The sequence below is a fragment of the Trichosurus vulpecula genome, chromosome 2 (genome assembly GCF_011100635.1).
Source record: "Trichosurus vulpecula isolate mTriVul1 chromosome 2, mTriVul1.pri, whole genome shotgun sequence".
Lineage (NCBI taxonomy): Eukaryota > Metazoa > Chordata > Mammalia > Diprotodontia > Phalangeridae > Trichosurus > Trichosurus vulpecula.
In genome coordinates, this window is record NC_050574.1 from 39,912,718 (window position 1) to 39,925,926 (window position 13,209).

General features: G+C 50.8%; 1 protein-coding gene across 3 annotated transcripts; it reads left to right on the plus strand.

The window, feature by feature from the left end:
- Window positions 1–3,118: 3,118 nt before the first annotated feature.
- On the plus strand, window positions 3,119–9,527 carry GPR4 (G protein-coupled receptor 4). Of its 3 annotated transcripts, none has more exons than XM_036743119.1 (2): window positions 3,119–3,236; window positions 7,591–9,527. In XM_036743119.1, exon 2 carries the CDS (start codon window positions 8,293–8,295, stop codon window positions 9,382–9,384), a length of 1,092 nt encoding a protein of 363 aa, XP_036599014.1. In that variant the 5' UTR covers window positions 3,119–3,236; window positions 7,591–8,292; the 3' UTR covers window positions 9,385–9,527. The 3 variants fall into 3 exon arrangements, with proteins under 3 accessions (XP_036599014.1, XP_036599016.1, XP_036599015.1); XM_036743121.1 differs by lacking the exon at window positions 3,119–3,236 and adding an exon at window positions 3,688–3,728; XM_036743120.1 differs by lacking the exon at window positions 3,119–3,236 and adding an exon at window positions 5,052–5,098.
- Window positions 9,528–13,209: the final 3,682 nt, after the last annotated feature.

Consider the following 13,209-nt stretch of genomic DNA (forward strand, 5'->3'; position numbering starts at 1 on the left):
TTGAGTTTTGTTTAGAAAGAGAAGAAGGGGCAAGGAATCAGTCAACCCGAGCCCTGCAGGTGACTGGTTATGTGACCTTGGCCAAGATACTTTCCAACCCCGGGCCTTAGTTTCCTCATCTGTAAATTGAGGGGATTGGAATAAGGGCATCTGTAGGGATAGAGCATAAAATGACAGAGCTAGAAGGATTTCCAGTCCCCTTGTTTTATTAGAATTCAATTAAAATTCAGTAAATTCAGTCGTTTATTAAGTGTCTACTACAACTAGGTGGTGCTGCAGTGGATAAAGTACCAGGTCTGGAGTCAGGAAGACCTGAATTCAAACTTGATCTCAGACACTTACTAACTGTGTGACCCTGGGCAAGTCACTTAACCCAGTTTGCCTCAGTTTCCTCATCTGTAAGATGATTGGAGAAGGAAATGGCAAACTGCTCCAGAGTCTTTGCCAAGAAAACCCCAAATGGGGCTACAAAGAGTGAGACTGAAATGACTGAACCACAAACAAATGCCAGGCACTGTGCTGAGTGCTGGAGAAACAGAAGCAAAAGACAGGGAGCTTACAATTTGACAGGCCCAAGGAGGTGAGCCTTCCCCCGGTTAAAGGGCTAGACCAGGACGCAGCTGAATCCTGGGCTGGCCTGGCCACTCTTTCATCCATTTGGGAGCTTTGTAAGTCTCAATCCAGCTACAACAGTCTATGAAACTCCTCATTGAAAGTGCCATGGAGGAAACTGCGGGTCCTTTAGCTCATGACCAGACTCTGGCCCTCATGCTTCTCAGCTCTTCCCTGTCTTCTTTGCTTCTAGCCCTCACAGTCCTTCTGAGGCTGGCTCAGTGCTGCCCTACCTTCCCAGGATGTCTTCCCTGCTTGGTTTGTCACCCTGTGTGACTATTTAGGGTCATGGGATGATTCCAATTTCTTAGTCTTTCAAGTTTTACAAAACATTTTCTTCACAAGTAATGACCATCCTGGAATTGTGGGAGAGGAGGGCAGGGGTTAATCATTCCCATTATGTAGATGATGAAAAGGAAGCCAGAGAGGGCATGTGACTTGCCCTGAATTACACAGCATGTTGGCAGAGTAAGGCTTCCTGGGTCTTAAATCCATGACACCCTTAGAGATCACCTAGTCCAACTCCCCCATGGTAGAGAGCAGAAAACTAAGAAGGTAAGTATTTTCTCAAGGTCACATAAATAGTATCAAAGTCACAAAAACCCAGATCCTTTAGAGTCCTAGTCCCTAGTCCCATTTCTTTTGGGGGAGGGCAATCAAGATTAAGTGACTTGCCCAGAGTCACACATCTAGTAAGTGTCCGAGGCCAAATTTAAACTCAGGTCCTCCTGTCTCCAGGGCTGGTGCTCTGTCCACTGCAGTGCCACCTAGCTGCCCCCCACCCCAGTCTCATTCTATCTCGCTATCCCTCTCGGCCATCCTCATCATTCTGGGCCAAGCTGGTGCCCCCTTGTCCCAGCCCCTTCCAGAAAGCCCTCTCTGATCCCTCACTTTCTCTGTGTATCTGTCTTTTTATCTCTGTGTCTGTCTTTCTGTCTCATTTGCTCACTGTTTCTCTATGTCTTCCTGTGTCTGTCTCTGTCTGTCTGTCTCTGTCTCTGTCTCTCTCCACCCCACCCCCCATTTCTGTCTCTGTTTGTCTCTTTCAGTTTTCCTCTCTCCCTTTCCCACCTCCTCAATGGGCTGGTTCCAGAATTACCTTGGTCCGAAAGGGCTTCCTGATGTCTGACCTTAACCCTCACCCCCCCACACACCCAGCTGGCATCTGTGCCTGGTAAAGGAAGCCCTCAGATGCATCTCTGAGAAATCAAGAGTCTTTCTCCTTCCCTCTTCTCCCTTCCTTTATCCTTGACCCCTTTCTGTTGCCTTTAACCCCATCATTCCCTCCTCCTGCCCTTTAAAGGCTTCCTTTGCTCACCCAAGAACTATAGAGCCTTCCTCTCCCATCCTTGTCTGTCCCTTGATCTGTCTAAGGCTCTCAGACCTTCTCATGGTGGGGGGGTGGATGGGTAATTTCCCTCAAGAGGCTGTTCAGGAAAAGACGATAAAGCCCTTGGAGGCAGGAGACAGATTGGGCACCACCTTTCCTCTGATCCCCCCCTCCCACCCCGACTTCCTCTCCTGGCTTCCCCCCCGCCACCTCCAAGACAGGAAGGCTTCAGGAATTCCGGGCCTAGGAGGAGGGGGAGTCTCTTCCTCCCCCTCTTCCCTGACAGGCTTTGAACTTTCCAACTTTAACCCTTTCCTGATACTCCCCCATCCCAATCATAGACCTTTTGGCTTGGGCAACCATGCTTCCTTGGTCAGGCTCAGACATCACCCAAAGACTAGAAATTAGACTCCCCCACGCCCTCTTCCAACTACTCTCTGTATGGCTGAGTCTGGCTTTGGATATTGGGGCTGATGGGGAGAAGGCTTTCCCACTTCTAGGAGGGTCCTACTGAGATAGTGTCTTAGAGAGAGAGTCCAAGATATGAGAGCTGGACTTCTGAAAAACACCCATAGCATCTTAATCTTAGGTTGCCAAATTTGGTGATCTTGGGATAATAGGATCATAGAACCTTAGAATTTTCATATCATGGAATTCTAGAACCTGAAGAGTCTAGATCCTTTGTGTCAGAGAAACTTAGTGCTTTCGATTGTAGAATTCTAGAACCTTAGAAGTTACAAACTGGAGACCAGAGGTTCTTAACCTAGGATCTGTGGAATTTTTTCCCCTAAATCTATTTTGGCAATTGTATTTCATATACTTCATTTCCTGCAGATTTAACTTTATGCATTTAACAACATAATTTTGAGAAGGGGTCCACAGACTTCCCCAGACTGACTGCCCAAAGGGTCCCTGACCCCCCCAAAGTTATGAGCTCCTACTCTAGGCTCTATGGACAGAAGCTGAGGAGGTCCTCACCAAAACAAGGGATGGGGAGGGAAGCTGGACTGGGAAGAAGAGAATCTGAATGAGGGGGTGGAAAATGGGGGGCAAGGGGTTAACCCCCAGCTTGATGCCTGCCCCTTTCCTTCCTTGCTGGGGGCTATAATTTGGTCTGTGTCTAGACAGCTAATAACTTGGCTGGTGTGACTGGGACAGAAGCAGAGAATGGAGATGTGGGAGGAGGAGGAGAGAAGGTGTTGGTCTCTGGGGGAGGCTGGGGGCTGCTCCCAGGGCACTCCCATCTGGGAGGACCCGACAAGGGACTGGGGAGAAGAAGCCACTTTCCATGGCTGTAAGCTGAGTTCCCTTCTTCTTCTACAGCACTTCTTTCTCCATCACTATAGCCCAGTGATTTCTGACTGTCTCTCTGTCTCTCTCCGCATGTCTCTCTCTCTGTCTTGGCCCCCTTTTCTGACAGTCTCATTTTATCTTTCTTCCTCTCTTTCCTTCCTCTTTTCCCTCTTGCTACTGTCTCTCTCCATCTGGGGTGGGGGCTCCAAGGCTTCGAGCGGGTCCAGCCGTCGCCGGCGCCGTCGAAGGCTGGGGGACTGGGGGGAGGAGGGTCAGGTTTCTGGCCGTCCTGGACACCAGGTGGGGAGCGAGGCCCGGCCGGCGTGATCACATTTCAGCCTCTAATGGGCAGCTTGCGGGAGCAGGAGCCGGCAGGCGGTCCCTGGGGGAACCGGGTTAGAGGGGCTGAGGGGCGGGGGTGGGGGCGGATGTGAGGGGGACACAGAGACCGACGGAGAAGCAGGCGGCCGCGCGCGGGGGGACGGCGGAGCTGGTGAGCAAGCTGGGGGGGGTCCATGAGGGAGGGGAGCCCCATGTTTGCTCTAACCCCTCATCCCTTCCTTCCCCATCCTCTTGTTCTATCTCTGTCTCTGAATCACCCCACCCCTCCTCATTGTGGCTTTAACTCTATCTCTGTCTCTGTGTGTCTCTGCCCCGCTCCTTTTCTCCCTTTCGTCGACCCCTCTTCCCACCCTCTACCGAAGTTCCACTTCCTACCTCTTTCTTTCGGTCGCTGTCTCTCTCCCTCTTTCTGGCTCTTTGACTCAGGATGAAGGGAGAGAGACGTAGAAGTCGCCAGCTCTCTCTCTTTGCTTCTTTCCCAAATGGGGGCTGGAATGAGGGTGACATGATGGAGAGAAACAGAAAGAGATGTGGATGAGGGAGAGTTAGAGACAGAGACAAACATACAGAGAAAGACAGAAACATATGAGAGACGGGTGAGAAGAAAGACGCAGAGACAGAGGAAGATCAAGATAAACTGAAGGCTTCTGCAGCCCCTTTCCTCCTCCTTTCCTCCTCCCTTCCTACCTCTCCTTCCCACAACGCCTTTCTTCCTAGACCTCCTTACCCGCCAGTGAGAGTAGGACAAAGAGGTGAGGGGGTCAGTGGCAAAGACTAGAGGTTGGAGCTTGGAGGTTGGGGGTTGGGGGTTGGGTTCACAGGCCCAGAGCTCCAGAAGTTTCTGGGAAGAAAGGAGGGTGACAATCCCAAGACGCATATATGGAAGGGGGTGGGGTGGTCCAGAGGGGTCACCCGGCAGCAGAAGAGGGAGAGTAGTCAAAGTATGACGAAGCATGGGGTCAATGTAGTAGTAGGAAAAACCCTGAGCATTCAGACTCGTGGGTTCTAGTCCCACTGACTCCGTAACCCTGGGCAAATTCAATTCCTTATCCGTCAGACTGGGAGATGGAACTTTCAGCTCTGATAGTCTATGTTTTACGAACCTTCCCAACTTTGACATTCTGTATTTGATGACGCTTTTCAGTTCTAACAGTTTATGTTCTTCTGGTTCCTCTGTTCTAAGGTCTTTCCTTGTTCTCACAGTCTATGTATGTTCTAACATTCTGCATTATAAGAATATCATTCGGAAGTTCCAAGAGCCTATTAATGTGCGATTCTAGGACTTTGTAAAAGGGGTTCTCTTGGGGGTACTACTTGGAATCAGAAGACAAGACAGAGGGGTGAGATCAATCCCCAGATACTGCCCTAAAGTGTCCCCTTCCTCTGGGTGAGGGAGGGCAATAGCATACCTCCCTCCCACTTCCTCCCGCCCCAGGAGGAAATGATTGGGTGGGAGGTGAATTTCCTTGATATCGGGAAACAGGGTGGTTGGTTTTCTCTTCTGCACCCAAGGGGCACCAGGTAAGGGAGATAAAGACATTTATTGAATCTATCAGAGAAGAAACTGAGGGAGAGGGGGAGTGACTGAGGGAGAAGCCTGAAAGGCAGGGTGGAGGGAGACCAAGGGGAAAGAAGAGGGGGATGGACTGGGACAAATCATGAAGACTTGATAGAGTAGAGAGACTGGTGGACACAGACAGGGGACACTAAGGGACAGAGAGTTGGGGAGAAGAGAGATTGAGGAATGGAGGAAAAGAGAAGGAGGGAGAAAGAGGGAAGACAGCCAGAGGGAGGGGACATTGAAGGAAAGATCATGGGTCAGAGACAGGGAGATTAGAAGATAGAGGGGCACTGAAGAACAGAGGTGGGAACAATTAGGGAGGCTATGGGAAAAAGGATACTGAGAAACTGAAAATGGGAGAGACTAAGATCGAGGACATGCCAAGAGAAGAGGATGGAAAGGAGTGAGGACAGAGAGCCAGCTTGAAGAATATGGAGAAAGAAGATTGAGGGACAGAGGGAGGAGATGCTGAAGGTCAGGAGATGCTGAGAAACTGAGAGACTGAAGAGAGACAGGGATAGAAAGAGGGACCATTGAGGAGAAGACAGAGGGAGAGACTGAAGGACAGAGAGGGAGACAGTGATAAAGATGGGGAAAAAGGATAGGATAGAAAGGCTGGCTGAGAGACCAAGGGAAGACAGATCAGAAGAAAAGGGACATTGAGGGAAAGAGGTTGTAAAGCAGAGAGGGAGACTAAAGAAGAGAGAGGGAAGATTGATGGGTACAGAAAGAAGGGACACAGAGGAAGCTGGTGGGAGAGACTAAGGGACTGATGAAAGGAAAATTAGGGACAAGGAGTGAGGAATACTTAAGGATCAGAGGGTAAACTGAGGGTCTGAGAGGGAAGGCTTAAGGACAAAGGGGACGAATGGGTAGGAGACTGAGGGACAGAGCCAGGTAGTCACTATCCCAGCTCCCAATGGGAAGGATAGGATAGATGTTAAGGTATGGGAATTGTTTGGGGCCAGGCAAGGGGCCAGGGTTGCCAAGCAGACTTGACCTTTCTCTTGGTGGATTAAGAGACTGCTCTCATGCTTTGGAGCCAGGGGAATACAGCCAGGCCAGAAGGGCAGGCTGAGCCCCAGAGAACACACACCCAAGATCCCCTTCATACATATGCATATGTGTCTTACACATGTGCACACCCACGGAGCAGAAGTCACACACCTTTGGGTAACTCCAGGTTACTTTACCAATGCAAGGAATGAGGATCAGATTTGCTAGATACAGTATGAGGGGGAGGGCTCCAGCCCTAGGCTGAGAGTCAGGAGGCCTGGGTTAGAATCCCAGCTTCTTACTACATATGTGACGTCTGAGAGGCAAGTCTTTCCTCTCTCTGGGCCTCAGTTTCCTAGTCTGCAAAATATGGCAGTTGGACTAGATAATCTCTAAAGCCCTTTCCAGCTCTAGACCTGAGACCCTGCTGAGTCCCCTCTCTACTCTGTCCTAGCTGGGCAAGCGTTGAGAAATTGCATTCCCTCCCTACATTTCAGTTTCTATCTCAGTACAGCGGGATTTCCCTGTGTCGGGATTCTTGCTGTGAGGAAAGAGCACAGCAAACCCTAAAGCGTTCTAGAACTGACAGTTGTTATCCTGTGCCTGTCTGTGTGGTGTGCCTTGAATGGAACTGTGTTTACTGCTGTGCATGGGAACTACTGCATGTTTGAGCATATTTGTCTCTCCTTTTACTGTTCTGTTCGTTTGACTGTTCTGTGTTATATCAGGCTAGTGCCTTCCCTCTCTTAATAGCTCCAGTTTATCCTGTTCAGAGCTTTGTTTGTCCTATTTGTATCCACGCTTTCTCTTGCCATCAAATTATGAGCTCCTTGAGGCTAGAGGCTGTCTTTTGCTGTTCTCCATATTTATTCCCAAGGCTTTGCATGTGCCTAGCATCTAGTAGGTACTTAATAAATGCTTATTGATTAACTGCCTGCTAGGTGATTTTCCAGTATCCTCAGGGGAGACTCCAACCGGTGAGGTGGGTCTTGGAAGGCCTGGATTTTTTCTCCAGGATTCTGCTTCTTAGGGTGGATATTTTGCCTTCAGATGGAGGGACCTACTTCTCTTGGGTGACTTGAAACTGACAGCTCCATCCTTTGGCAGCCACTGAATCTGATGATGGGTTAGGTAGGAGGGGACAGCAGAGACCCATGGAATCATGTACTGGGAAACTTGAGATGTCATCTGGTGCCCTGAACTTCCTCATTTTGTAGAGAAAATCAAGTCCTCTACAGCCCAAAAGAGATGTCCAAGGTCCCAGCGTGTGCGGATTTGAACTTCAGGTCTTCTAAATCCTACCTGGCTTTCTTTTCACCCTCCCCGGCTGACCCTTCCCCCATTCTTTTCATAAGTACTCATGGGATTAAATGGAAATTGGCGGCAGTATGGGAAGGGCTGAGCATTCACTCTCCTTCTATAACCCTTACACTCCTGCTTCTTTCTTTTAACACAGGAGGAATTTCAGACTCTCAAGCCAGCTTGTTGGAGGTAGAGGGGCATAACTCAGCCAAATCTCCAACCAGAAACACCCCAAGAATCTCACTGACACACCTAACCCCCTAGCCTGAAACTGCTCCCTCTCACCTTCTATTTCTACTTCCTCCACACTGACCCCCATTCCGACCCTCATTTCCCAAAGACCTTGGCCTTCTCCCCTTCCCCCACTCTTGCAACTCGCCTGATTTTCTGAGGGAGAAGACTAAGGGTCTCAGCACTCACCATCCCCATTCTTACAGCGCCACTCCCTCCCAGTCCCTCCCTTACTCTCCCAAGTGTCCTAGATACTGCCTTTCCTGTTCTCTCCTTATTTTTCTAGGATTTCATAGCCCTCTTCCACTTAACTGTCCCCAGGCTCTCTGAGGAAAGGGGACAGGCTGAGGGATCCACCGTCCCAACACTACCTACACTTATTTCTCTCACCTGTCCTATTAATTACCCCTTCCCGTGCCCCGCGACCCTCCCTTACTTGCTTTCCCGAAGCCTTCTAAGCTCTCTGTCTCCCATCCCTTCAGCTCCCTGTGCTCCCCTTGATCATGTGTCCCTGAGTCCCCTGGAGGGGATAGGGGGGCCCCAATGGCCTCCTGCCTTCCAGCCTCTGGAGGCCCCACCGCCCACCTGGGTCAGGGGGTGCACCCCTGCCCTTCCGTTGCCCACGATGGGCAATACCACGCTGGAGGAATGTCACGTGGACTCGAGGGTGGACCACCTGTTCCCACCCTCCCTCTACATCATCGTCATGGGCATCGGGCTGCCCACCAACTGCCTAGCCCTGTGGGCTGCCTACCGCCAGGTCCGCCAGCACAACGAGCTAGGCGTCTATCTAATGAACCTGAGCATCGCTGACCTGCTGTACATCGCCACGCTCCCTCTGTGGGTCGACTACTTTCTGCACCACGATAACTGGATTCACGGGCGCGGTTCGTGCAAGCTCTTCGGATTCGTCTTCTACACCAATATCTACATCAGTATCGCCTTCCTCTGCTGCATCTCCGTGGACCGCTACCTGGCCGTGGCCCACCCCCTGCGCTTCGCCCGCCTGCGACGCGTCAAGACGGCGGTGGCTGTGAGCTCCGTGGTGTGGGCCACGGAGCTGGGCGCCAACTCGGCCCCGCTCTTCCACGACGAGCTCTTTCGGGACCGCTACAACCACACCTTTTGCTTTGAGAAGTTCCCCATGGAGGGCTGGGTGGCCTGGATGAATCTCTACCGCATCTTCATCGGCTTCCTCTTCCCCTGGGCTCTCATGCTCTTCTCCTATTGGGGCATCCTGCGCGCGGTGCGCAGCAGCGTGTCCACCGAGCGCCAGGAGAAGGCCAAGATCAAGCGGCTGGCTTTGAGCCTCATCGCCATTGTGCTGGTCTGCTTCGCGCCCTACCACGTGCTCCTGCTGTCGCGCAGCGCGGTCTATCTGGGCCACCCCTGGGACTGCGCCTTCGAGGAGAAGGTCTTCGCTGCCTACCACAGCTCGCTGGCCTTCACCAGTCTCAACTGTGTGGCCGACCCCATCCTCTACTGCTTCGTCAACGAGGGCGCCCGCGGCGACGTGGCCAAGGCCCTGCACAGCCTCCTGCGATTCCTGGCCAGCGACAAGCCTCAGGAGATGGCCAACGCCTCTCTGACCCTGGAGACCCCGCTGGCATCCAAGAGGAACAGTGTGGGCCGCTGCAGCTGGGGAGGGGCCCTGGTCTCCCACTCCCACTCGCGAGGGGATGACGTGCAGCTCAAGATGCTGCCGCCCTCTCAGTGACCCTACTCCACCAGCCTCTCCGCTGGACCCCAGCCTCTGGTGGAGTCTGCCCCGTATTGTCCCACCCCCTGTCTCTTATGTGCAAATGAGATGCAAATGAATCTTGTGTGAATATCCATAAAGTGGGCATGAGCCAAGATGGAGAGGGAGCATTCATTTTGTTCCATAGTGGAGAGGATAGGGTTGCGGCCTAAACAGTGGGAAAGGCAAGGACTGGAGAAGGTTGGAGAGAGAGGAGGTGGTAAGGAGGAGAGGAGGCTGGGAGCAGGGGAGAAAGTGAAGGTGCTATGGAAAGACCAGTGAGCCAGAGATGCTCCCTGAGGTAGATGCCAGCACCGGAGATCATGGGCTGGGTGGCCTTGAGTAAATCCCTTTGCCTTGATTTCCCTATCTCTTGTCTGTTGGATGGCTCTAAAGTTCTACTGGGAAGGGATCTTTCCTTCTTTTCTTCCACATTTCTCCCTTGTCCCTTGCAAGTCACAGGCTTCAGGAAAATGTCTAGCTTCCTACTGGGGGGGGGAGGGAAGAAAGGAGGGAGGGAGAGAGAGAGAGAGAGAGAGAGAGAGAGAGAGAGAGAGAAGAGAGAGAGAGAGAAGAGGGGGGGGGAGAGAGAGAGGAGAAAGGGAGGGAGGGAGAGTGGAGAGAGAGAAAGAGCAGACAAGCTGGGCTGGGCTGGTGTACAGGAGCAGAGAAATGTTTGTCAAGTTAATATAGGTCCCTGGACAGTGTGGGACTAAGGCCCGTTCCATTTCTAAAATCTATGATCCTGTGAGCAGCTGCAGGGTCCCCCCAGGCTCTCTTTCCTGCCCCTTGCTTCAGTTCACACGCCCCTGGAGGGGAGGGCGGGTAGGAGGGAGGGTTGGGGAGATTTCTCCAGCTGCCATCCAGTATCAGCCTCCTCTCTTTCCCTCCCACCTATCCAGGCTACTAGGAGGAGTCTTCCCTCTATTTAACTTGCACCCCTCCCCACCCCCCCACCCCCGCACCTCCCCCCCCCCTCTCCGGCCCCAGTCTTTCTGAATAAGGAAGAAAGGGGTAAAATGGACTGATGATCTCAAAGCATTGTTTAAACTTTAACCCTTTTGGATGCTTCCACCCTCCTCCCACTAGGAATGGACGGGCTGGGTTGGGGGGGGGTGAGTGACATCAAGGGTCAGTCCTCCACTGTACCCCCAGAGATTCCTGGAAACCCATACTGGGAAATGCTGGGGGCATGGGGGTGGGGGTAGGGGGAAGGAATGGGAAAAATTCTCTAAATGAGGAAAGTGATTCAAGGAGGGGGGGATGGGAGAGGGTGTGGAGAGTGAGACACAGGAAGTGTTTGCGACGGACTAAGATTGGGAGCTGAGGAAGGAGCCAGAATATTATATTATCATCACTTATTTGTTTATTGTAGAGACAGCAATGGTAGGGGTGGAGAGTGCCCTGGGCTAGGAGCCAGGAAGCCAGAGTTCAAATTGTGGCTTGTTACTTTCTGACTGTGTGACCTCGGGCAAACTGTTCCTCCTCTCTGAGCCTTAGGCCCTCTCACTCTAAAGCTAGGGGTCTCCTGAGGAGGGGGTAGTTGGACTACACAGCTTCCAAGGGTTCTCTTAGCTTTGATATTCCAAGTTCTAGGGTTCCTTCTACTTCTGACATCCTGTGTTCTGTTTTCTAGCTAACATTCTGTGTCCTAAGGTACTTCTAAGCTTGGATATTGTTTTTTTTTCTTTTATAGTGTTTTATTTTTTTTTCCAATTACATGTAAAGTTAGTCTTCAACATTCATTTTTATAAGATTTTGAGTTCCAAGTTTTCTCTCTCCCCAAGACAGCAAGCAATCTGATATGTTATACATGTACAATCATGTTAAACATATTTCCACATTATTCAAGACATTCTGTTTTAAAGTCCCCTCCAGCTCACATTCACAGACTCTGAGGTTCTCCTGAGCTCCGATTTTCTATGTTCTAAAGTACTTTCAAGCTTTAACATTCTATCTTTTCACTACCTCCTATTTCTAACATTATGTCCTAAGGCCTCTCCCAGTTCTAACTTTCTACGTAACATGTTTTTAAGCCCTTTAGAAAAGCACTGACATCCTGTGTCCTGAGGTCCCTCCTAGCTCTGACATTCTCTGTCCATTAACATGTTGACATTGTGTTCTAAAGTTCCTCCCAACTCTGACATCCTATGTTCTAACCCTCCCAACTCTGACATCTCATCCTATTTTCTAAGGTCCCTCCCAACTCTGACATCCTATGTTCTAAGGTCCCTCTGGTCTCTGACATACTATAAATTCTAACTGGAAGGAACAGAAGAGGGGACTATGAACATGTGTCTTCTTTTCCCCTGGACTCTGCGAAGCACATTTTGACTCAAAGATATCTGTATGCAGTTATCCCCAAAGCACCATAGACTGGAAAAAGCTTAAGACAGTGTGAATCTGAACACTTGAGTTTTAGACCAAATAACCAGCTGCAAGATCTCAGGCAAATCACTCCATGCTTCTGAATCTTTGTACTCCCTCGGAATGGGACTGTGGAGTGGATGAGGAAGGTGTTTGGATCTTCTAGTGTCTTTCAGGGCCCCTTCTGGCCCCTTTCCCCTCTAACAGACTGCTCTAAATATGCCCTTGGGCCTCCACCCCCCAGGAATTTTGTGCAACCCATCCCGACCCCTGCTACTTTGAGGTGACTTCCCAGCTCGGGAAAGTTGGTCAGCCTGTGATTTGTCCTTAAGATCCCTCCTGCCTCTTGGTAAGGTCCTCAGTCAACAAGCCTCCATTTGGTTTTGAAAAAGAGCCTGTGTCCAGCTATTCCAGAACGTCAGGCCTGGAAGGGGACTGGAGACCATCTTGTCCAAACCCTGCCCCACTCCAGACCCAGCAAGGTAAAGTGACTTCTCTGAGGTCACAGAGGGAGTCCACATCAGGGCATGGACAAGAAGCCAGGTCCCCCAACTCTCAAATACATTGCTGGGGAATAGAAGGGTTCAACCCAACTGTTAAACATTTCTTCTGCGGACCCAGCTGAAATCTGTTTCTCGGAAATGTCTTTCCCCACTTTCCCTGTCTCTATCCTCCTTGAGCAAACAAACCGTGTCTGACTCCTTTTCTACCTAACAGTCCTTTCCACACTTGAATACAGTAACTTTCCAAAGTATGTGAGACATGGGGGGAAGACTGCTGGATCTGGAGTGAGAGACTGGTTGGAAATCCCCACGGGGCCAATTACCAGTTGTGAGATTTGGGGGAAAGCCCCTTCCTCTTTCTGGTCCTTGGATTCTTTCTTGGTATGGCCTCTAAGACTCCAGTTCTAAATCTTTTGGTTGTGGGTGTGTTGTAGGGAGAACACTGTACTTCCATTCAGGAGACCTGGGTTTGAATCACACCTTTAACACTGGCTAGCTGTGTGACCCTGGGTGAGTCAGCTCACCTCTCAGAACCTCAGTTTCCTCACCTGAAATATGGGGTAATACCCATAGCACCTACCTCACAGGGCTGTTGTGAGGACCAGAGAACATCACATGTGTAAAGCACTTTCCAGACCATAAAAAATGTCAACTATTTGTTTCCTGCCAGTTTCCTCTTCTCTAGGCTAAAACTCCCAAGGTCCTTCAGCTGACCCTTTTCTGGCCTGGTTTCTAGTTCCTCCCTCCCCTCTTTCTCTGATATCCCTGCTTTAGGCATGACCCAGCTTGTCAGCATCCCCTCAAAGATGTGATGGCTTTGTCTCCCATCCTTCAGCTAGCCAGGCAGCTCCCTCCATAAGGCATACTGGGACCCAGCCCCCTCAGGAAGGGATTATTGAATTAATCCATAAAAACTCATTGATGGAAGGGTTCT

Excerpts from the sequence above, each read along its gene's own strand:
- GPR4 (XM_036743119.1), top strand. The coding sequence starts at position 8,293 with ATGGGCAATACCACGCTGGAGGAATGTCACGTGGACTCGAGGGTGGAC.